General features: G+C 37.4%; 1 protein-coding gene across 7 annotated transcripts in view; it reads right to left on the bottom strand.

Moving 5' to 3' along the window:
- Window positions 1-25,106, bottom strand: part of VRK1 (VRK serine/threonine kinase 1) — an 85,448-nt gene that overhangs the window by 29,491 nt on the left and 30,851 nt on the right. For all 7 annotated transcript variants that reach the window (XM_057733271.1, XM_057733276.1, XM_057733269.1 and 4 more), the window contains exons 2-10: window positions 22,524-22,688; window positions 17,599-17,654; window positions 10,030-10,099; window positions 9,011-9,098; window positions 4,680-4,788; window positions 4,463-4,555; window positions 2,332-2,464; window positions 1,421-1,541; window positions 1,070-1,128 (exon numbers count right to left, since the gene is read on the bottom strand). In XM_057733271.1, coding sequence (XP_057589254.1) covers window positions 1,070-1,128; window positions 1,421-1,541; window positions 2,332-2,464; window positions 4,463-4,555; window positions 4,680-4,788; window positions 9,011-9,098; window positions 10,030-10,099; window positions 17,599-17,654; window positions 22,524-22,683 — 889 coding nt within the window. In that variant the 5' untranslated portion in view covers window positions 22,684-22,688. The remainder of the gene's footprint in view (window positions 1-1,069; window positions 1,129-1,420; window positions 1,542-2,331; window positions 2,465-4,462; window positions 4,556-4,679; window positions 4,789-9,010; window positions 9,099-10,029; window positions 10,100-17,598; window positions 17,655-22,523; window positions 22,689-25,106) is intronic.

Here is a 25,106-nt window from a genome sequence, read left to right as displayed (position 1 = left end):
ATCCTTGGTGTTGGAAGTTAGGCTAGTGATTCATTAGGCCAGAGGGAGAGGCTCGTGACCTATGGTAGGAGGCAGCAGGGGGGTGTTTCTGAAAAGCGTATAACAATTCTATTTCTAGATGTGGTTGGCAGGTTACAAGTTTAAACGGCATAAGGTCAGGGTAGACCTCCCTGAAAAGGAGACAACTAAGCAAAGGTCTGAAAAGACTTCCAAACATATCTAAAGCGACCACTCCTCACTACCTGCACTGCTACTTCCCTTGCTTGGATTATTGCAGTAGCCTCCTAACCAGCTCCTGTTTACACCTGGCCTTGCTTCCTTAGCAGCTGATCTTCAAAACAGGAGCTGGAGAGAGTTCCCTTAAACATAGACAATTCATGTCCCCCTTTCTCCTCCAAACTTCACGTGCTCTTGTTCAAAGTAAAAGCCAAAGTCCTATGATGGCCAAAAAGCAGACATCCCTCAAATACACCAGGCACTCACGTTCCTTCTGCCTGGAAACGCTCTTCCCCAGACTCCCCAGAGCTTGCTCCCTATCTCCTTCCTATACTACTCACATGGCACCTCCTCAATAAGGCCATTCCACTACACTATTTACAATTCCAACCCACCTCCTCACTTCACTCCCCAACTCATCCCCACAACCCCTAATTTCTATTCCCTGCTTTCTTCTTTTTGCCACAGTACTAAGCATGCAATATTCCGTGAAACTCACTCATCTGTTTACTGTCTACCTTTCCCAACTACAGCTTCATGAGGACAGGAATTTTTATTTATTTTGTTCACTGGTGTATCCCTAGTGCCTAGAACAGTCCCTGGCATACAATAAAGCCTCAATTAAAAAAATAGTTGAATTACTGAATGAAATTTGGTTCTTTTATTGAGAGCATTGGATAGTAACTGAATAAGGCCCACCTGTGGAAAGGGAAGTGCTTTCTCATGAGAGCAGACCCCAGTGCAATGAGTAACAATACCTAAGCTCTTACATTAAGGGATATTCCACAGACTTCAAGACTTTTTTCTCCCAGAAAACAAAATCCCTATGAACATTCAAGAAGTCTTTTCTTACCTGGCTTGTTTTTCTCAGGAAAACATTTGTCCATCAAACCTGCAATATTCTCTCTGTATCTGTTAAAAATTAAAGAATGAGTCATTGTTTGAAGACTGATGCCACAAAAAGTTATTAATATTTAATAACAGTAAATAGCACATTAAGCAGCATCGTGCTACATCCTAAATATGCTTACGAACATTCTTCTAAAATAAATTCAACAAAAGACCAAGAACTCTGTTTACCTAGTACTTTCTTATTTCTATGACTAGTATCAGTTAAAACTATAGTCCCTATCAAGAAGTTCTGACTAAATATTTGCCTTATCATAATTTTGCCCCAAATAATTTATTATCTGTTTTCCTTTACCTAATTTTGGAATCTCTAACATAGTTAGGATCTTTCAAATTATCCTCCCAAGGAAGATGACCACTAAGCCACTGGATCATGCAATAGCCAAGGATTTCCAGGTCACCGCGTCTTGATGGGGCTGTGAAACAAAAGAAGCAGATTCAGCAATGAGATGATATTTAAGGTAGAATTTCAGGTATATCTAAAGCAATAAGGTAAGAGTCAACTCTACAGCTTTGTTTTTCATCATCAAATCTTGACTCCACTGAAAAAAAAGCATCAAACACTGGGCAGTATAAAAGAAATAATTTAACCTCCAACTAATAATTTACTTTAAAACCCAAAGTGGCAAACTCTACAGTTTCAAACTGAGACTATTAGTCTAGGAAATAAATTATAAAACAATGACACATTTAATAGTGCCCTTGGAAAATGTGAAGATATTAAAACTGCCATAAGCTATTAAGAGACCCAGAGAACAGAGGGTTTTAGCTCCTCCACAGTGTTGGGCACTGAAAAAAGGAACGACTGCTGAAGAAAAAAGCCAACTTAATAGGTGACAAAATAAAAGTCTAAAACCTGTTACAAAGTTGTAGCTGCATAGGAAACTTACAGACTTTTAGGGGAACCCCCCCCCAACACAACCTTCCAATTAAGCTAAATAAAAGCAAAAGAAAGCCTCACTGCAACTGACTGAACTGCCTCCACTACTGAAACCCTGGTGATCTTTGAAGGGTGGGAGGAAGGCGGGAAGAGGACACAGGTGCCCCTACATTGTACAATCTAGGAGCCTAAGCTCTCCCTTCTTCCCCCATCCTATCCTGCTTGTTCAATTCTGATCTGTATACTTATTTATTGCAGAGGAACCATGGAGGAATTCAGTTGCAGGCGTTAGCGGTGTATCTCTTGTTCAGGTGCCCCTGACGTACCCACACCATTGTGCGCGTCGATGCTGGTGAACTCAATCGTGCCATCGTGACATCTTTTGGGGTCTTCTTTGTATTCCTTATGAATTCCTTCCGGGCAGTACCGATAAGCAAGGCCATAATCTACCAAGTACACCTACAAATGTCCAAGCACCAAGACAAATTTAAGCCAAAATGACTACACACATACTCCTGTAAAGCCCAGAAACAGAATACTGTCACTTGAGGGTAGATTCGTCTACAAGGCCATACTACAGTGCCCCAAACAAGTTAGATCCAACACGCACACAACAGCAGGTACTTAATTCTCAAAGACTTATTTAAAGGAAAACGTTAAATGACCATGTAGCTATAGTGCAGATAATATCACCTGACTTCTTTAGACAAGTATGTGTTATACTTGTAAATAATCTCCTCGATTTGAGCAAAGATTATCAATCTTACTTTTCCTTACAGTATCTAAAACAAAATTGAGCACACAGTAAACCATCAATACTTGTTGCAATACAACTGCCACACACTGAGTGCAAGACTGCTAACTTAGTTGACACATGATATGTTATTGCTCTCTGTCTTCACTTATAAGATAATCAAATATCAATTCACTTCACTAAAATATTTCATAGATTATAAAAATGATCTGAAGAACGTTTAGATGATGCTCTTAGTTACATTTTAATATTCTATATTAAAGTCAAGTCTTCATAATTAAAACTAAAGTTTAATATTATATATACACAGATCTGTGGGCATGGATGTGTATATCTGATTAGCATACAAAGTTCATAAATTTAGCTTTCCTCTACTGCAGAGCCACATATTACCCCTATAATGCCGGGTAACCAGCTCACAGATGTATGCATCTGCTCACAGGAGGGAACTGAAGTAAAAACATGGGGCTGGATCTAGCACATTCATCTAATACTAGAAAAATTATCCCATCCAAAACATATGCCCAAAGGACAACCAAGCTGCAAAAATATTTCATCTAAACAAAAGGCAGCATGTTTTAGTCAAGGGCAAATGAAATAAATTATACTTGTATTTATTATACAAGTCCAGTCTACTTCAATTAATGGAATCCTTACCACTCAGGTTCTTAGCTATGTTTTGTTTGCTTGCTTGTTTTTAACCTAAATGCATCTAAAACAAGTTGCCTGGAAATTCTGATTGCCTTTAGACCTTCTCCATTCGCCTGCTCTGGACCGGCAACTCTCTTCTGCTGTATGGGTGTAGATCCCCTACAGCCACCGTAACAGAGATGGGGAAAGGGAGGCAAATACGTGAAATGATAGGAAAAGAAAGGGGAGCCAAAGGAAGAAGGAAAAACTAAGCAAGAGGAAGTCAAAGACAGGCCTGAGACGAGGAAGAGTAAAGTATGGAGTACTGACACACACACTTAAAATGCTTAAATATTCCTTTCTTATACAAGATCAAGTAAGATGTGAGAACATACATGAAATGGATTAAATACAGTGGCCCAATATGAGTGTCAACTAAACCTTACTTTTACCAAAATCATGGCATCAGCTTCAAGAAAATTATAAATCCCTTTACTCCAACTAAACTGATCCAAATGAAGGTATAACAGTAGCTTTTCTCCTTTCCTTAAAAAGTGAAAATTACAAAGTGAATGTAATAAGCTTAAAAAATGCACATTTGAATTCCAAACCCTACACAAATTTAGACAGCTAAGATATTTCTGTAAACCAATTGATTTCAACAATCAACATGTTAAAGACCAAATTTTCCAAGTAAGAGAGCACTTACATTTGATGGATTTCTTGAACAAAGGAAATAAAAAAAAATGACAAAGCAGATAGACAAACATAATTCATTGGTGCACTATATAATTTTAAGCTTCCACACCCAAATAGCTATTTGAAATTCATTTCGTATCACAAGTACTTCTTCTGAATATTATTTAGGGCAAAATAGCCAACTTGATAAAGTGCCAAAAAATCACATCAAAAATGTAGACTGTTAACTAGATAAAAGTGTCAAGAAGAAATATTATTATTACTGTATCTACTTCAAAAAGTAAAACTTCTGCATGGGGTCAAAAGTTCATAGCAACCATATTTGTTTTCAAACAACAGGTTTTAAACTGTAGAAATTAAAGTTCTAAAGCTACCTGGTCAGGGTTCTTGTAGCTGAGAAGAAGATTTGAGGCCTTGATGTCTCCGTGTACATACTCATGCTCGTGAATATATTCCAGGATATCCAGCTGTGAAAGCATCATATAGAGTAAATTAGTGCAGTACCTAACAGCAACCAGCAGAGGACCGAGCTTCAACACAACTAGCCTTTACTTTACTGGATTAAAACCTAGAAGAATGTAGCTCACATACAATTCTTAAGCTTAGCTGCAAGACAGTTTTCCGAGAAAATCTCTTGGCATTTGCTTCATATATCTTCTGAAGGTCACTCCCAAAGCGATCCATTATCATAAACCTGTAACTAAAAACAAACAAGAAAAGTCAATGAACAAAACGTAACTCAAGAAAACCTACTTTGCAAGGAGTACTCTCCTTTCAAAGTAACTTTTTTCAAGGCAACGTTTAGAAAGAAAGTAGAAAGAAAGACAAGACAAGAAAAGAAAGAAGGAAGGAAGGAAAGAAAGACAAACATCTCAAACAAGTTCTTCCAATTAGAAATTTCAAGAGTTGTGAGAGCTCTCCTGTCCTGACTTTTACCTTAGCAGCCTCCTGGTCTCAGCAAGTTACATGAGACAATATTCAATGTAAGAAAACACCCACAGAGAGATGATAACAGACTCTTCACAGTAAAGATAAAATAATCTGAGTAAGATTGATGTCACTGATTTTTGTCATAGTTAATGCTAATTTATGTTTCTGGATATTAGCTTCCTGCCTGTGACTGTTCTTCTCTATTTTTAAGGCACATTTTAACAGTATTAACATTCTATTAACATCAAGACTGTCAAGAGATGCTGTAACAATAGCTAAATGCAATAAAACTGCTTAAATGGTGTAAAAGAACTGTATATTAAGTACTTAAAAGACAAGATTTGGGGAACAGTAAATGTTCTGGAAAACACGAAGATTTTTGGTTTTGCCACAAACCAACTCTGACACCTTGGCCAAGTCACATTTCTTCTTTGGGCCCCCATTTCCATAGATGTCAAATGAGAGAGCAGAGTCTCATGCTTTCTAAGGTCTTTTCCAGCATCCACATTCTAAGATTCAATAACCATATGTTATATTTCAGTGTGTACTGAAAAGCATCACCTAGTCACAGTAACATGGTTCATCTTTTGCTCTGTGGACCACTTCTATCTTTATAGAGTTTTCCAGATTCTGAGTTGTCTAGTTAAATTATTCAATAAATTAATAAAAACCAAGACCACACTCAAAATGTATCAAAATATCTTCTAATGGGGATAAGTTTAATAATCATCATAACAACAACAGCTGAAGCTTTGGTGTGAGAACGGCACTATTCTAAGCACTGTAGATGTATTAGCGCATTTTTTTTTTTAAAGCTCTTTATTGGAATATAATTGTTTTACACTCTTGTACCAGCTTTTGAGGTACACCAAAGTGAACCAGCTGTATTTATACACATATCCCCATATGTATTAGTGCACTTAAACCTCACAGCACCCTTATGAGGCAGGCGGTCCCAGGAGCCCCATTTTACAGCAGAAGAAAACTGACCATTAGCAATTCGTCCTCTAGGAAGTGGTGGATCCATGCTTTTAACCACCACACTAAACATACAGAAATAAGAAAACATAAGTAGAACACAAAAACCTTATTTATATATTTTAGGTTTCTAAGATAAAAATACAATATGACAAGTTCCACAGGGAAGGAAGAGGTAACATTTAAAAGACAACATGCCAAATAAAAAATTCAAGACTCTACCTATTCTGGAAGTGGAAGAGAATTAGAGATCATCTTTCTAAACAACTTTTAATAAAATAATTCATGTCTATAGAGGTAAACTGATTTGTCCAAAGTCATATAATTTAGTCAGTAGCAAAATGTCTTCATTCTTGTAAGATTTTCAGTACCCTGACCTCTAAAACAGTACTTTTGACTTTCTGATTTCCTCTGTACAACAGGTTTTGAGAGGTTGAGGGATGAGACCAAGGACACATGTTCATGTTTGTTTTTACAAATAAGTGAAGTGATTGTGTAATTATTATAAAATAATATGTAGGTAACAAAAAATACAATCTCTGCTGTCACTCTGAAAGGGAGCTAAAGCACACTTCGTTAATTCAACTGGAGATCTATTAATACATCACATGAGGTAGTCCTTTGTTTTTATTCACAGATCACTCCACCACTGCTCTCAACAACCCCTTAATCGCCTCACCATGCCTAAACTGTACACATCAAGTGAAGCATGATTCTGAATACTGCACAGAAATTTTTACCACATTCTTCCACAAGGAGACGTCTACCACTGAGTAGTAAAAGCAAAGCTATTTTAAAGTAACTCCTCTAAAGTAAAACCATCCATGTATACTTCCCTGGGGACTCGAATAAAACAATGCAAATAATGGGAATGTATAAATCAGTATAGGCGATTTAATAATGATAGCAGCTAACATTTTTACGAGCTAACACTGTTCTAAGCACTATATTCATATCACTTCAGATGAGTTTCAGTGGAAAGGAAGGATTTCTGGCGGGGAGGAGGCTACAAGGGCAATTTTACTGTCCATTTTTTTACTTTTATAAGGACTAAAATGATTATTTTTTAAGAGCTTCAACCGAAAAAGCAAATCAATATCTTATAGGTGATCAATGTTCCTGCTTAGGAGATACTTCTAGCCACTCTATGTTACAGAAAACACAGACTGAGTGGTAACGTTGCCACGAGTCCATGGTGAGTCAACTGTACCTCAAGCGTGTCTGTCCCTTGTTCAAGCACGTGCAGTAGCTTCCAACTACCTACCGCGCACAGCCTCCAAACAGCCCTTTCCTCCCAACTCCCGACTGCATTACCTGCCTCAGCCTCTCTCTCCAAGTGATTTCCTCTTTCGCATGCGCGTGCAAGCACCCCTTTCTTTGTTAAAGAAAGATGGCCAATTATGAATAAAATAATGTCATGTCTGAAAAATAAATTCATTAAAAAAAAAAAAGAAAGATGGTGAAGAGGCCAGCTGGCAGCCCAAAAGCCTACTCTACCCGTGTTCATGTTATTCCCCACTTGAGATGTTATTCCTTCTCTACAGTGATTTTTTAAACCAGCAGTTCTTAATATTTAAGGGATTAAAGACCCCTTTGAGAGCAAAAACTAACACACATATTCTAAAAGCTTTACATTTAATACCCTTATTATGTGGGTAGGTGTTACTCTATTTCACAGATGAGGAAATTAAGGCACAAAGGAGTAAGTAACTTGCCCAGTCACACACATTTTAAGCAGCAAAACACAGATTTGAAACCAAGCGTCTGCCTCTAGAATCCTTACTCTTAACGCAATCCTTGTTCTACACGATTTCTCCAGAAAATTTCACAAAAACCATAGAAATTTGTCCCAGCAAAATCATATACGACAAAATGTTATCGTGTCACTCCAGGGAGATCCCATCCCCCTGAGAGGAGCCTGGGCTCCAGGATAAGAACTTCCCGGTGAGCAACGCCACTGCCCACCCAGCAACTCCTCTTCTCCGACAGAGCACCGCTTGGTTCAGGCTTTTCATCCTCTTCCCCCCACTCATCACTGTGATCTCTCCATCCTTGCCAGTGGCTGGTTTTAGAATGAGCAGCGATTAAACTCCGACCAAGAAAGCATGAGGGGAAGTCTGCCACAAGGCTCCCAGGGAAAGGTTCCCCTGCCCAGAAAGTGAAACTCACAAGAAGCAATCCCGTTTCCTGTGGGGTACTGTGTCTGCATGCAAAGCCTAGAAATGGGCAGCCACCTTGAGACCATGCAAAGGAGAATTAATAGAGAACGAAGCCAAGAGGGTAAAAGGGCAAGATCAAGGACCCTGGGCACTTGATGGTGACTTAAGCAAGCTGAGTCAGTTTTACCTCTACCTGCAGCTGAAAGCATCCTAACCAATATACCCTAGTTCGAACTACATCTACTCTTCAAATCTCAGCTACCAGCATTGCTGAATGATGCTCCATTCAATCATTCAAATATTTTTAAAGTGTCAACTATGCATCAAAAGCATCGGAGGTTTTCTCCAACTCAACTCTGCCAGCAATGTTCTCTCCACTCTGAACTCCTAAGACATGTAAGAGTCAGAACCACACAATTCGGCACTTAACTGGTCTCTGGTTGTTTCATACAGCTTTGTTTTTTCTCATCAGCTAGACTGAAACCTCACAAGGGTGGGCAGATTATGTATCTAACAGGAAATGCCAAATTGAGAAAAGCCAAATTGAGCTCCCTTTTACGTAAATAACATGGAATTTTCTGTTTGCTTATTCACTTTAAAGGGAAAAAAAAAATAATGCAGGCATGTTGGCTTTGTTCCTACTTGTCAGCTGGGTTCCAGGCAGCTGCTACCACTTGGTACAAGTCCCCCAGAAGAGAGAACACCTTGTTCATCTCTGTTGAATACACTCCAAAAAGCCCAGGTAAAGGCCAAGCAGTACTGTAGGTAGATGCTCAGTACATAATTCTTGTCTAAACAAACTGAACAGTGAATGCTCAAAAAGAGAGAAGAAAAACAAAACATGCACATTTTTACCTTTTTCCATTTTTGTCATGTAGACCAGACCCCCAATACTTAGGGACACCCAGGTACTTCAGTTTATGGGTACGAATCCATTTCTGAACTACAAATTAAAACACATGCTTGTGATTTCAATTTTGTTATACATCAATTTTTCTCAAAAAAAATCACTAAGAACAAAATGCATAAGATATACATGAAATAAGATTTCACCTTTATTCATAAAAAAAGGAAGTTTAACAGTACATTATAACCAATAAATGAAAAGTAGTTTACAAGCAAAACATTTTTATCAACCCACAAAATTGTGTTATCCTGCCTTTAAAATGTCTCTAAAATGAAAAATCTGCAAAAAACACTTTTTAAAAAGTCCCACATGCAGTTACAATTAATATCTCCAATTATCTAAATGTTTACTTATTTCCACAGAAAGACTTGCTTTTTACCCCATCTAAAGTTTTTTTTTACCTCATTCTAAAAGTCTTCAACCAGGAAATCAAGCTCAAGGAGAAACAGAAGCCTCTTTGAGAGATTCCCAAGCCTGATACCATCCTACCAGGAGACTCTGGATTTTTTAGAGGGGTTGGAAGGGGAGAAGGAGATTGGATGACAGGAAGGACCGGAGTAGCTAAAAGATGTCCTGCTCTCTCCCTTGATAGTCTGTTCTAGTTCATTAGTGATGGCATCCCTGCAAGTTATGGTCTCCAGAATTTAGAAAAACACTCAAGAAAAGATCTGGAGATCCTTGAGCCATATTCATGGATTCAGGTTAATTCTCAACTTTTTATATTTCCTAAATCATATATTATTTATTAACTCTATATTATCAACGTACGTGAAATCTTATCATAACAAACCCATTAAAAGATCAAAATTCTTTCACACAAATTTCATTTAAATAGAATTTATGTATAAAGTAAAAGACAACAAAACATCATAATATAAGATCCAATGCTCTAGTCTTGGCTTAACCAAACCAAACCAAACCAGTGCTCATTTTAAAGACACAAACATCTGTTTACTGTATTTCTTACTTTGTTCTGGTTTGGCAGCTCGCTGGTAGAACTTTAATTCAGTAAAAAGAGGTCCATTGTCACTGGGTTCCTTAAAACAAAAGAGTTCATTAGTACTAGCAGTAAAGTTACTGAGTAATTTTCAATGAACCTTTAAAAAAGACTAATAAACTGATTTTCTTTCCAAACAATATGATTTTGATACTTCAGTTTATAAACTATATTTAAGATTAAGTAAAACTCTTCAGAAATGTTTCAGATGGTCTCAGAAGGGTCCATAAGTCTTACGTGTCTCTCGAGTTCCATTTCTACACGTGATAAACTATATAAAATCAGATACATAGCTCAGTCTTTGCAGAAGTTTAAGAAAAATCATTAACTTTATTTCCATCATCATTAAGCTGTCTCTTAAGCAAAGATCGGCAACCACGTTAACTGTTTCACCAAGGGGCTACACGATATTTCTCAGATTTGTTGAAAAATAAAACCTTCAATACCTGATTTAATTGATTAGCAGCAAAGTCACATTCCTTTCTTGTTTCTCATTACAGTTATATCTAGTTTATCAAAACTGGCAGAAAACCAACCTTATCACAAAGAAGAGGGTTCTGGAACTCCGGAGCAAAGAGGCACTGTCCATGTAACTGTATCCTTTCCTGATACTGATGCCCACGATTTTCAAACTAGGGAGCCCTACAATTTACTTCCCACATGACGGTTTAAAATCAAGAGGAGGATGAGGCTCAGTAAGAACTGTTTTCCACCAACTTTACTGAACAACACTCGTTTCATATTTTAAGGGATAAGAGCAGTTAAAATTATTTGCAAAGAGGCTTATATTCACAAAAAGGTATTTGACAAATAAGAAATATCTGCCTGTTTGGAGTTTTGCCTTGTTAAATAAATCTGGAGTGGTGGGAAAGATCTTATAATTTGTGGACTTCTTAAATAGTAAATTTTGTCTAAAATTGATTAGTATTTAATTAATGCTTGATATTTTACATTGATAGTACCTTGTTTATTGAGAATCTGAGAAAAAATTTGAGTAGTGAAAACTTCAAATAAGGAAGCTAATATTTCTAAACTAATTTTAGGGCTGCTTTCCTATTAAGTTATTTTGGACAGAATATCTGTGTAACTGGAGTTCCAGGGTCAGTGAAGCATTAGAAGTGATAAATGAGGTCCACTACATTAACTGAGAGAAAATCTGTGAAAATATATAGGTTTCTGTTACTGGAGATGCTTTTTACAAATACTTAAAATATGTTCACTTTTTTTTACTCAAGATACTTTCACAGAAGTTAATTCTGCTCCTTAAGGTTTATACAAAACTACTCTAAACACACAATTCTAATATCTCAGATTTCTTGTAATTCAGAAAAATAGGCATCCCCAGTTAAAGTACTTATAGGAAGATTGACTAGGCAATACACAAAGAGTCAGGCAGCAGCTGGTTAAGAATAAGTACTGGACAGCAAGAGAGCAACATACACTAATAACACTGGGATCCGAACCTGAAAATAAGCTAGCCTATTCGTTACAAGTAAGTATACTTTTCAGCCCTGCCTTGGAAGAGAATGGTATACAAGGGTGTTGGCATGTCATCACCTCTTAGGAAGCAGAAACTACAAGGTACTAAGCTGTGCCAAATCCCTAACTTGTGGACTCATTACCCCGAGTTTCACCATAACCTGTGGTTCCTCTCCTTGCAGCAATGGGAGCTAGACAGACACTTGTGAGTGTTTAGAGCCCACGGCTGAGAACAGGCCCTCAGCAGGAGTAACAGACTCAGTGTAAGAAATGAAAAAAGAAATGGAAATTCAGGAGAGGAACTTTGGTAAAGTTACTCTCCAAACGCTAACTTTTAGAGTAGCTCATTAGTATAATTCAGGTTTGAAACGGGTTTTCCTAAGACAAATCCTGGCTTATTACCATCAGTATAAAATTCTGATTTATTCAGTTTCAACCTATGTCATATCAACTTTAATTTTCAAGCTTTCCTTCAGGCAATAATTTATTAAACTTATAATAATGAGAATCAACCTATATAAATCACGCTATTATATTGAAAGCCCCATTACAATGAAGGCTCTTTGAGCTCATTTCATACTTTTTCTAATCCAATAAGATTCCATTATAACAAAATAAAGGAGCTACTTCCCTGGCATTGCACTCCAGCCAAAGCTAGCTATTTCTGTTGAAGAAAATACCTTAACTCATAACTAAAATTTTATTAACATATTTCAAATCTAAAATACTTTGCCAACTCTATAATAGCCAAGATTTAGAAAAGAAATTGGGACTGACATTTTAACTAGAATATCACTAAACATTTCTTTAAGACTTCTAAGTGTCAAAATGAAGATGACAACAGAAAAAAAATTAAAATGTGATATATTTCAATGGCACCATCTAAAAGCAACTGGCTGCCATTTAAAAATGAAGCTGTATAAAGTTTCTCCTTGCTACCAAAAAATTATGATATATGAATTGAAAATTCAGGTCACTTCTCGTAACATCAGTGAGGGAAATTAAACATCAGTCTGCAAACTTCTTTCCAGAGAACTTTGGAATACAGATTTCTAACAGTACATGCTGAAAGTGGACTATGATATAAAGAACTGTTAGAATATAAGATCCAAAAGCCTGACCTCCACCTCCAGGTCTGCTATTAGCTTACTGACATGACCACAAAGGGTGGACCGAAAGAACTAAGTCATTATACAATCTGTTAACCAGAAATCACAAAAGGAAATTTTTCTCCTTGTGTTACCAAATTTTTAATGATCAATTTACCGCTTCTCTCTGCACATTTGCTTTCCTGAACTAAAACACAAATAGTGTCCCTCAGTTATCCACAGGCAGAGAATACAAGTTTGCTGTCTCTGGTGACCCAGCACCACGACTCCAAGGCTGCCCCCATAGTCAGTAAGGATTAAGGCCCTAATAAAAAGCAGACACAGTCATTTGGGAGCAGAAAAAATACACTTAGTACGTACCTAAACATCTATCTTAAATGTTAGTCAACTTCATTTCAAGACCAAATGTAAGAAATGTGTGGGTTAACATTTGCAGCTCTTTCACAGAGGAGATACCTGTATTAACAGCAACCAAATGTTCTAACAAGTCTTCCACATTAAGATGGAAGCCCTACCAGAAGCACAGCGTACCTGGTGCCGCTACTGAAGAAAAGGCTCCCCACGCAAAGGTAAGTGTGAGTATGAGCACAGGAGTCCACTGAAAATAATTACGGTGCTCTGTGCGCCAGACTCTACCAGCGGTTCTTAACCTTGATGCACAAGAGAATCCCTTGAGGAGACCTTACTAAAAACACCAATAACCAGGCCCTGCACCCAGAGATTCTAATCATCCTGTAGAAAGGGAGCTGAGAACCACTGTTCGATTTGATACGCTATTAAACTAGTAAGTCTAATTTCACATTAAAAATCAATTTGCCTTTGATTATTTCTTAAAGAACATTTGTTGAGTTTTTCTCTTTCTCTAAAGATAAAATACATGCTCACTTTAGAAAATCTGAAAATGTTTTGATATATTTTCTCCATATTAGTACCTATTTTATAAAATTACCTCTATACCATAGTTTTGTATCTTGCTTTTTTTTTGGGTAATTAAGAAATTTCCCCAAAGAGTAGTACTTGCTCTTCGAAAACACGATATTTAATAGCCCCTGAGGTTTAAATGGCAAATGTTTGTAAATAGTTCTGATTTTCATACTGGAAAGAAGTGATAATCATTTTAGATGTTTGTATCTGATGAACCATTGTGACTTGTAACACTACAAAGCTCTGAGAATATAAACCGCAGGATAGTAATGGACAGAGTTACGGCACAAGTGAAGTGCAAATCACGCACAGGCCTAAACTGAAAGGCACAGACTAGAGACAGAAGTGGGTGGCATCAGGAAGTTACAAGGCGGTAAGCAATTATGGCTAAAAAGTCTTCAAAAGAATAAAATAGCCATTTAAAGGTGGCATAAAGAAAACAAAATTTAAAACAAGGTCCTTATCATAGAAAGCTTAAGATCCAGTTAGGGAGATAAAATAAACACTTAAAAAACTAAAACAAGTAGTGGCGTGAGAAGGACATCAGCAAGCGAAATTGTAAAACAAATGGAAATAAAAGGAATGCCACAGAGGTTTAAAGGAGTTCAGAAAAGACAGGTATCAGGGAAGAAACAAGCAAACAGCAGTCACTAAACTGTCCCTTAGAGAGGAAAGAAAAAGTAAACATTGTTTTGTTTATGGCATTCTTCCAGGATCACAGACAAACCATGACTTTGAAAATGTTACTGAAATATTAAATGCAAAAGAGAAATCAACAGAATATTTATCACTGTCCTAATTACAAAGAGAAGGAATAATACAGGCTAATGGGAACAGAACTAAATTAGGAGACAGGAGACAGAGTGCTGAACTAGGGTTGGTAATAAATGGTTTTAAACTTAGAAATGTAATTTGCTACCTTTAGCAGTTAGGAAACACTTGTTTCTATCCATTCTCTTTCAGAACTCTTGAAGTGAAAAAGACAGTAGAAGTAAAGCTACATACACTGTGTAACAACTAAAATACTTAGGATTACTCATAATGAAGAATACTGTCATTCTAAAATAAAACACAGTTTAAGCAGCTCAGGTTATAGAGAAGAAGAAAGACACGGTTACACAGCAGCCTCACCTATAAGACACGGCTCAGGCACACTTTCCTTCCAAGACACAGAAACGACTGTGCAGCTAAGCAGCTGCTGAGTGGTCAGAGGTAACCGTGTTTCCTGAACCTCATGATTATAAGTCATAAGGGGACGTGCTTTCTGCTTTCTCCTTACCATGGAAACTATTTAAAGATCCTAAGAGGAAACTAATCTTATTCATAGATTTTAATATTTTAATCTGTCATATCAAAGACAAATGCAGATAATATTCCATGCAAATTCCATGCAAATGACCCAATTTAATAGTAAGAACTTTTGTTCCTCTGATATAGCAGCAAATTAAATATTTCAAAAGGAAGGTTATTCCACAAAAGAGAAAGAAGAAAAATCCAAAATGAAAAGGCATGAAGAAAAGTGGAACAGTAGGGAAAACAAACCCGTGAGACACACCTTAAAGTTACAAGCATTCCTTCCACCTACAGGCATGACAGAATAGCTGGGACCCAACTAGCCCTCCCGCTGTAAACAAATATAAAAGTTGGACAAAATATAGGAAATTACTAGTCTCAGACATTAGACAAAACACGCAGTACATGACCGTGACTTCTGAAAGACAGGAAACAAGCAAAGTGAGCCCCGTGACAGGACACTTAGGATGCTGCGGGGCCAGAAGGGGAGACTGAACACAGCATGCCAAAACCCTGAACCCAGCACCAGACAACAAGATGAGAAATGTTTTCATTGTAGGAACATTAGAAAAAAATTAAAGACCAATATCCCTCATGAACAAAGACGTAAAAATTCTTAATATTAGGAAATCAATTCCAGCGTTACATAAAAAGCATAATACAACATAACTCAGTGGACTGTATGTTAAGAATACAATGTTCACCGATCAAATATCAATCAATATAACTGCCACATTAACAGAATAAAGGAAGAAAATCCTATGATTCACCTCAAAAGATGCTGGAAAAGGATTCAGAAAGTAAACAGACAAACTACAAACAGGGAGAAAAGATTTACAACACATATACCTAAGAAAGAACTTGTATCCAAAACAGCTCTCTTACTACCAAATTATAAAAAGCAAAACAACCTAGTTATTTAAAAAAAAAAGGTGGGGGAGGGAGGGGTAGACCACAAAAGGCTAAGGAGGCGCTCCACAAATGAAAATATATGATGGCCAATAAGCACAACAAAAAAGTGCCCAAAATCAGCCGTCAAGTAAATATAAATAAAAACTATGAGACACTACTATACTTCTGATATCATGGCCAAAAGAAACAAACAAACCCCCCTCCCCCCCCAACAATTCCAAGTGCTGAAGGGCATGTGGAGCAGCCAGAACTCTCACACAATACTGGTTACTGGAGGCTGTGGAAAATGGCAAAAACCACTTTGGAAATCTGTCTGTTATTTTGTTATAAATTTAAGTATACACCTTCCCTATAAACCAGCAATTCTACTTCTAGGTATTGATCCAAGGAAAACAAAAATATATGTACAAGAATGTTTATAGAAGCTCATAATAGCCCCAAACTGGAAATAACCCAAATGTTTACCAACAGGAAATGGAAAACAAACTCTAACATGGTTACGATATAATACTACTGAGCTAAGACTGAACAAGCACCTGAAACACAACAATCTTTAAAACATTATGTTGAGCATAAGTAGTCAGAGACAAAACAGTATGAACTGTATAAATACCACTTATATGACATTCCAGAAGAGGAGAACTAATCCACAGGAAAACAAAACAAAAAAAACCCTCAGACAAGTGGTTCCTTCCAACGGTGTGAGAAATTAGGGGTTTGACCAGCAAATGACACAAGATCTTTGGGGAGTGACGTAAATGCCCTATATTCTAATAGGCGTAGGGTTATACAGGTATATGCACTTGTCAAAAGTATTCAAATTGTGTTTATTTCCTTGTAAAAACTGTGCCTGAATAAAAACTTGGCAAAAACAATCACTAAAATAACTCAGGCCCCAAAGAGTTACTAACTCATAAGAGATCAAATATATTCTTTTAAAAAACAGAGTAAAATAAAACAAATCAAATCAAAAGACCTTGGTGTAATTCTAATTTCAGAAATCTGTAGTCTTTAGTGAAAAAAAGCAGGGGGAGGGGACTTATGTGATAATCTGCCCAAATTATCTCTGTTACCTCTTCTATTTAACAAAACTATGTTCTTCACATGTATTAAAGAACTTTGAGAGAGGGGAGTTACAAATGTTGGTAAGCAAAAAGATGCATACTACCTTGCATACTAACAAAAAATAGCTAAAATGCCTTTTAGTGCACCAATATATAAACCTACCTGGCTATTCAGAGTATGCCTGTGTTAGACAGGATATTGTCTACCTTCACTCATTACAAACTAATTACAACGTCAGCATAGCAAAAAGAAGTTTCAAGGTGACCACAAATAAATAATTTCATTTACTAAAATGAAAGGGGAAGGAAAGATAATTGGAAATAAACGAAAAGAAAAAATTGACCAAGTGTAAGTTCAGAAGCAAATGCAAGATAAAATACAATAAAATTTCATTAAAGTAGGATAGTCTTGCAGAATATAAATATAAAAAGCATCTCATCTATTGTAAATATAGTTGAAATAAACAGAATCAACTGAATATTTTTACTCTACATCTGCAAAACTCCAGGCTTTCATTCATTTTTTTCCACAAATACTAGTGCCACTCTAACTCTAAAGAAAGGGGAGAATTTTTGAACTCAAATTATTTAAAATTATAAAGCTACTTTTGTGTCTCATTTAATATTGATGAAACATTATTAAAAATATAGTACCTTATGGGTTAATTAATTCTAGTTATCAAAAGGAATGTTTTACAAAGTAAACACTACAACTAAATCAACAGGAAAGAAAAAAAGCAGCTGGAACACGTCCTTACCACTTTTACAACACAGGGTGCATCGCTGCCCACCGATTTCGAAGAATTCATATCAGCTGTTTGAAAAAGTGACATATGTAATATCAGAACAAGAAGTAGCATTATTATAAATAGCCTGTTATTAACCCTTTATTAATATTTAGATCTCTATACCTATTACCTCTTGATAGAATAAATTTCAGTTCCCAAATATGTGTCTCAGGATATCATTACTGTATATCTCATAAATTTTAAGACTTTTTCCCATGATTTAACATGTCTGAAATTGGAAGGCATCTTACAATTGCTGCTGTCTTCAATATGATCATCAATTAAGTATGGAAAACTGAGTTAAAGATTTCTTTAATTCAAAAGTACTCATGGTCTTTCATATGCTAATGTATGCTGTGAATTCCCAAGAGGATGACAACTGATACAATTTCTTAAATTTAACAAACTAGGGAATCCTTTTAAGAAAGAGTATTAGGAAGGTAAGAAAAGAGGGAGCTAAAGCTCTAAAAAGCACTCGTTTAGGAGGAAAAAACTCATCGAGATCAACAGTTCAGGATATTGGCACTAGAACTCTGAACTGCCGTCCAGAATAATTTTAATGTGGCTGTCACTTTATTTCATGCAAATAAGGAAGCACAGTTGCTCTGAAATGCTGAGTTAGGAATATAAGGTTGCCCATATTCATTAAACACACATAATTCTTTACCAGATACCTACTACATGCCAGTTTCTAGGAAACTGATTTAGTAGTGAACAGGCAAACACAGTCTCTACTCTTATAAAGCTAACATTTCAGTGGTAGGACACAGACAACAATTAAAATATCAAGTATGTTTGATGGTAGTGAGTGCTAGAGAGGAAAAATTAAGCAGGAAAGACAGGCACAGTGCTGCAAGTTAGTAAGAGAAACCTCACTGAGGTGTCACTGGAGCTGTGGTCTGGGAGAACATTCCAGGCAGACAAGCACAAAGGCCCTGATGTAGCTGGAGAGACTAAGTGCAGTGGAAAGTAACAGGGGACAGATCAGAAAAGCAGCAGAGAACAAATGCAATGAGCTGGACAGGTGACCTAAAGCTGCAGCTATGAATGAGATGCTGAGCCACTGGAAGGTTTTGAGAGAGGAATGGTAATCTCAGATTTTGATTTCCTAAAGAATTCTCCAGGCAGCTTTGTGGAGAACGGAGGGTAGAGGGCAAGAGCAAAAGTAGGGAGATCAGTTAGGATATTACAATGATTCAGGTGAGAAATGGTGTGGCTTGAACCAGAGCAGTAACAGACAAGGCAGTGATAAGTGGTCAGATTGTGGATGTATTTTTAGAGAAGAGTCAACCAGATTTGCTCTATAGAGGGGTAAGAGGAGGAAAAAGAGATAAGGATGACTCCAGGTTTTTGGCCTGAGCAACTGGAAAGAGGAAGTTGCTACTTACTAAGGCAGAGAAAACTGCAGGTGGAGCTGGTGCTTTAGGGTGTTTTAAGTTTGAGATGCTTATTAAACATCCAAGTTCAGGTGTTAAATAGGCAGCTGACATACAAGTCCTGAGTTCAGAAGAGCGGTCCAAGTTGGAGGAAGAAATTTGAGAGTCAAGATAGAAATGCTATTCATTTAAAGCCATGAAAATGGAAGAGCCCCTGGGGAAGGAGTGCAGACAGAGAAAAGAAGGAATCCTAGGACTGAGCCCTAAGGCATCCTCACCTTAGAAGCTGAAGAGATGAAGAGGGACAGGCAAAGGAAACCACAAAGCCACCAATCAGCTGGGAAGCAGCAGTACAGTGAAAAGACTGCAGCTAAAATGCTTCAGACTAAGAAAGAACACCAAGTCATAAAAATGGCTAAATGGACAAATGAATAAGTCTGAGCTCCTTAAGGAACAGCCCGAAGGAACACATCACTTAGATACTGAATTAATAATAACGCAAGGTTAAAATTTTTTAAATAAGCATTTAGTGCACAAAATATTAAAATGAGGATAGTATCCCAATAATACTACACAATTCGAATGAGGAAAAGGGAAAAAGGGAAGTTCAATAATTCATTCAAACACATACTGCAAAATATGCTAAGGCACTAGGAAAAGAATAAGAAGAAGAGCTGTCTCATTGTCAAGGAGGACATGTTTATTCTGGAAGAAAGAAAAGTAATTTCAGTGCAGCATGGAAAGTACTATGACAGAGTTAACAGAGGGGCATTACACACAGAGAGCACCTGCCCTAAGCTCAGCTTTGGAAAAGGGAAGCAAAAGAAGCATCACAAAGATCAAGAAGCAAAGGGCAGCACAATAGTCAACAAAGAGATTTCGACAGAATAAAAGGAATGAAGAGAAAAGTTACGTAGGGACCAAACTACATGAAGGGTCTGGTATGCCACTCTCAAAGTCTGACACTTTATCCTAAGGGCACTGGGAAGCCATTAAAGAAGTCTAAATAGACTAGATCGCTCAAGCCACAGCGAGAATAACAGGATGCTGAGCAGAGAAAATCCACTGCCGTAGTGAGAATCCAGACAAAACAGGAAAATGACCTGCACTAAGGTAGTATCGGCAAAGACAGAGAGAAATGAATGGATCTGAGAAGTCACACAGTTAAAGCAACAGGACCAGATGAAGCACCAGGAATATTAGTGAAGCAGTATTTGAGAATGCCTTCCCAGTGTGTGGCTTGAGGGGTGTCATTCGTTCAGATATTCCTCTCCTGATCATGAGAGAATCACGAGATGAAAGATGATGTAAATTTTAGACATGCCTGTGGGTCATTCAGAGATTCCTTACAGGCCACTGGCTATGGGCTTGGACTCAGGGGACCAAATCCTTGCCTATGGACAAAAGGTAGGAAAATCAGCAGTAAAGAGACAATAACAGAAGCCAAGAGACTTGATGACATCACTCAGAGAGACTATACGGAAAAGTGAGCCCGAGGAACGGAAGCTAGAGAGCACAGAAGTACCTACAAATATGACTTAGCATATCCAGAGAGGTAGGAGGAAAACTAGGGGTGAAGGCATGTTATCATGAAAGACAATGAAAGCAACTTTTATGCAAAAGAAAAACAGTATCAAATGCTTCGGAAAATATCTAAACAAAATTCAAAAGCCACCTTTTAGCAGAAAATTATCCTCAGAAATTGCCGATGATCTTGAATATGGCTGTTTTGGTGTCAGTGGGCACAGAGAGAGAAAGTGGAGGCAGCAGTATTGAAGCAAATCCCTTCTCCAGACTGATCATCCAGTTTTACAAAAGCAAAGTTTTATTACAGAAATTTGTTAAGCCATTAGATTTTAAAAATACTATTGGATGGCACTTTCTGAACAGCTAGCACACATGCAAAAGCAAGCTGCAAACTGCCAAAGTTTACAAAAGCAAACTAATACCAAATGAAGACTTGACTTGCTTTCAGACAAGTTCCCATCCCTAATATAGGGTGTCCTAAGTCCACACATTCTGCGGTAGAGAGAGCTTATATAATCTGCCATCTCTAAATCACAAGGTCAAAAATACATACCTGGCTAATATAGCTCTAACCTTTCATGATTTATGAGGGCTTTCAGTTAAGTCAGATAGCCTAGTTCACTGGAATTGGTTGGATTCTGAATAAAACTAAACAATCAACACCTATTTCCCCAAAGATAGGTGCCACTAACCTAGAGAGATTATATTTATACTATATAGTAAAGCACTGGGTTTTAAGCTATGTTTCATGAACATACCTCCAGAGACTGGGGCTAACCAACTACAGCCCATTGGTCCTGGCTGAGTCAGACCCCTCGTAAAGGGTAAAGTTAGAAAGAAATACCAAAAGCAATCATGAAATGTACTGTATCACTACTAATATTCTTGGTGAAGCAGACAACTTTAGAAGCAATCAGGTAAAATATTTTTAAAATCAACAGATTAGTTAACTTACAGAACCTCAGGGTTCCACAATGGGTCCCCCCAAATTTCAGGGTAACTATGCTAATTAAATAGCACAATTTCTGGCCTCATCTGCAATTTCTAGGTCATTCTCCTAAATTCCACTATGATGACTATTAGGGTTGTATAAAAAGAAAAAGTTAATCCATACCTATTAAAGATCTGAAAATCTCCAAATTAAACCAAAACAAAGGGAATACATCCTAATTGGGTGGAGGTAGGGAAAGAAAGGTATGGCTTTCTTTGGGTCTCAAAGAAGATTAATAGATGGAGCTATATGTAATGAGGTGGATAGACCTAGAGTCTGTCATACAGAGTGAAGTAAGTCAGAAAGAAAAAGACAAATATTGTATGCTAACTCATATACGGAATCTAAAAATGGTACTGATGAACTCAGTGACAAGAACAAGGACGCAGATACAGAGAATGGGCTGGAGAACTCGAGGTTTGGGAGGGGGCGGGGGGTGAAGGGGAGGCTGAGACGGGGCGAGGAAGTAGCACAGACATATATATAGTACCAACGGTTAAACAGATAGCCAGTGGGAAGTTGTTGTATAACAAAGGGAGTCCAACTCGAGGATGGAAGATGCCTTAGAGGACTGGGATGGGGAGGGTGGGGGGGACTCGAGGGAGGGTGGGGGGGGAGTTGAGGGAGGGAGGGAATATGGGGATATGTGTATAAAAACAGATGATTGAACTTGGTGTACCCCCCAAAAAAATAATAAAAAAAAAATGTGAGTAGAAAAAAAAAAAGACTAATATTATATAGAATATCTTAAAAATCTAAAGCCACATGCTCACTAATGACAATATTACAGATATTTTATCCTCTGTTTCTACTGTGATTAAATCAACTGTCTTCTCCACTACCATGTCAGAGATGCATTTTTGCCTAGTTATACAATATTATATTGACTATAGATCATTAGGAACATCCTGTAAAAAGTTCACAATTAAGAAACTATCAATATTTTGATAACAAAGCATATACATCATTGGACTGACAATTAGAAGCAGTGGTACACTTACCAAGATATATACAACCAAAGCCACCCTGGCCAATGGGAGATCCTAGTTTCCATTCCTTTTTGGTCATGTCAGTGATTATCTCCCCGGCTGCAAAATGTTCTGCAAGACGTCTCTTTGCAGGGCCCTGTCTTCCAGCTTGAGCTGCTTTTACACGAGGCATTTTCACTATAATATAAAACAAAGCAACACTCAAAATTATAATCCTAGAAGTGCTGAAAACCTTTTCGCTTAGGAAAGCTTCGGTGCAACAAAGATGCTATTCAAATTCCTACTTACTCCAAAACTTAAATAAAGGACATCTGTTAATTCTGATTTATAAGTGCTCAATCCTATTTGATTATTTCTTAGGAGATAAACAGTACATAACACGAGCCATGCAATTACGCTCAAGAAAATATTTAAAGTTCCAGTGGTATAATATCATCTATGACTAAAAATGCTATTTAACAACAACAAAAGAGGGGGAAAGGTACATCCGATCAGAATGCACACTTCATACTAATGCAATGAGGAGTGTACAGAGGTCAATGCTGATGGGAGAAGAACACAGTACAAAGACTGAAAACACATGACAGTTAACATGAGAGGAAAGAGAAAGAGTATTTATAGCAAGATAGTAGATGTTTTACACATACCCATCCATCCTCACAACTCCATGAAGATTATGTTATCATTCCCATTTTACACATGAGGAAATTAAGGCTCAGAGAAGTTAAGCAATCTGTCCAAGGTTATAAACCTACTAAGTGGCAGAACAACACAAGTCTGCACTGAGGACTCCCTGGCTCCAAAGCCTCACCAACATGACTCACAATTACAAAAGGCACCATAACGGAGTGACCGGGAGAAACTGCGGCTGTTAAGTCACTTGCATTCACAGAAAAGGCAAAGCTGGTGATATCCAGCATTCCTATGCTTCCCTTCTCACCAATTCTCCTTTTGGAGATGAATTTCTATTTACTTTTCTTACTAACAGACAAGCTTAGCATAACATTCACGGAGAGCAGTGTTTTACTGTGAAAAGAGCACAGGATTACAATGAAAAGACCTAGATTCGAGTGTAGGTGAGGCCAGTTTTGGGTGATTTTGATCTAGTCACTTCTCTCTGGATTTTAAGTGCCCTCAGATTTAACTTACTTCACTGAGGGCGGGGGGGGGGGGGGGGGGGGGGGGCAGGCAGGCAGGGTGGTGACCAGCAAGGCTAGTGACCTGCAGAGTAAGGGCCAAGTTCTTGGGCAAGAGTATGAACTCAGTGGGCCAGAAAAAAAAGGAAGTTAACATATTTAAGACTTAAGGAAAGGACTTGTTAGGTGGCGCAATGGTAAAGAATCCACCTGCCAATGCAGGGGACACGGGTTCGAGCCCTGCCCTGGGACGATTCCACATGCCACGGAGCAACTAAGCCCGTGCACAATTATTGAGCCCGTGCTCTAGAGCCCATGAGCCACAACTACTGAGCCCATGTGTCGCAACTATTGAAGCCTATGCGCCTAAGGGCCCGTTCTCCACAAGAGAAGCCACTACGATGAGGAGCCTGCACACCACTATGAAGAGTAGCCCCCGCTCACAGCAACTAGAGAAAGCCCATGTGCAGCAACGAAGACCCAACACAGCCAATAAATAAATAAAATAAATAAATTTATTAAAAAAAAAAGACTTAAGGAAAGAAAACATGAACCAAAGAGTATGTATGCTGGTGTGGTGTGTGTGATTTCAAACTCTCAGATTAATCTATTTTTATCTATTAATTGAAAAAGATTTAAAACAAGTAGTTTTTAGGATCCTATAGTTCCGGAAAACTGTATTAGAGTTATCGTAAAGAGGGTGATAAGAGTTTTAAGGTAGTCTGCAACATTTGAAACGGCGATTTAGATGAAAGATGTCTGTTAAGATATGACAACTTACATAAGCAGTTTGCTTTTGAGCCTAGATATTCTAAATACATACATACTACATTAGATTTGAAAAATTTTAGCAAATATCTACCATATCACTCCACATACACAAACTCCATTTATGCAATGCTCTTTATTAATTTATTGAGGATTTTTAAACTTAACTTTTTCCTACAGAATACTGATACACCTTCATTGTCTAAATATTCTCTAAATTAACAAAATCTTCAAGAAGAATGTCTGTTATTTCTTCATATCAATTAATTCTCTTAATGTGTTTGTAATCATTATAAAATTTTCCTGAATGGAATTTCAGTTGTAACCATGATAGCCCAGACCCAAAACACCAAAAAAAGGTGACTTTTAAAAACACAGTAGTAGACTGAGTTAAAGAAATAACCAAGACACACAGTACTTTCAAATACTAAAATGAATGCCTTCTAAATTTTATCCAACTTTATCAAATCATCAGAGTAATCTTCTATTTGATGATTTCCTTATAGTAAAGACAGTTAAATGCTTTAATTCAAGATGACTTTCCTGAGCTTAAAAAAAAATGTGAAACCACAAAGTGAGAGATCACACCACATACTAATCAACCCAGGATGACCAACACTAAGACACAGTCTAGTCTAGTAAAATTACTGAATTTAATAGTAAAAGAAAATATTCTGTGTACACTCAGGCC

This window comes from Hippopotamus amphibius, chromosome 4 (genome assembly GCF_030028045.1).
Source record: "Hippopotamus amphibius kiboko isolate mHipAmp2 chromosome 4, mHipAmp2.hap2, whole genome shotgun sequence".
Classification (NCBI taxonomy): Eukaryota; Metazoa; Chordata; class Mammalia; order Artiodactyla; family Hippopotamidae; genus Hippopotamus; species Hippopotamus amphibius.
This window is presented reverse-complemented; position numbering and strand designations above follow the sequence as displayed.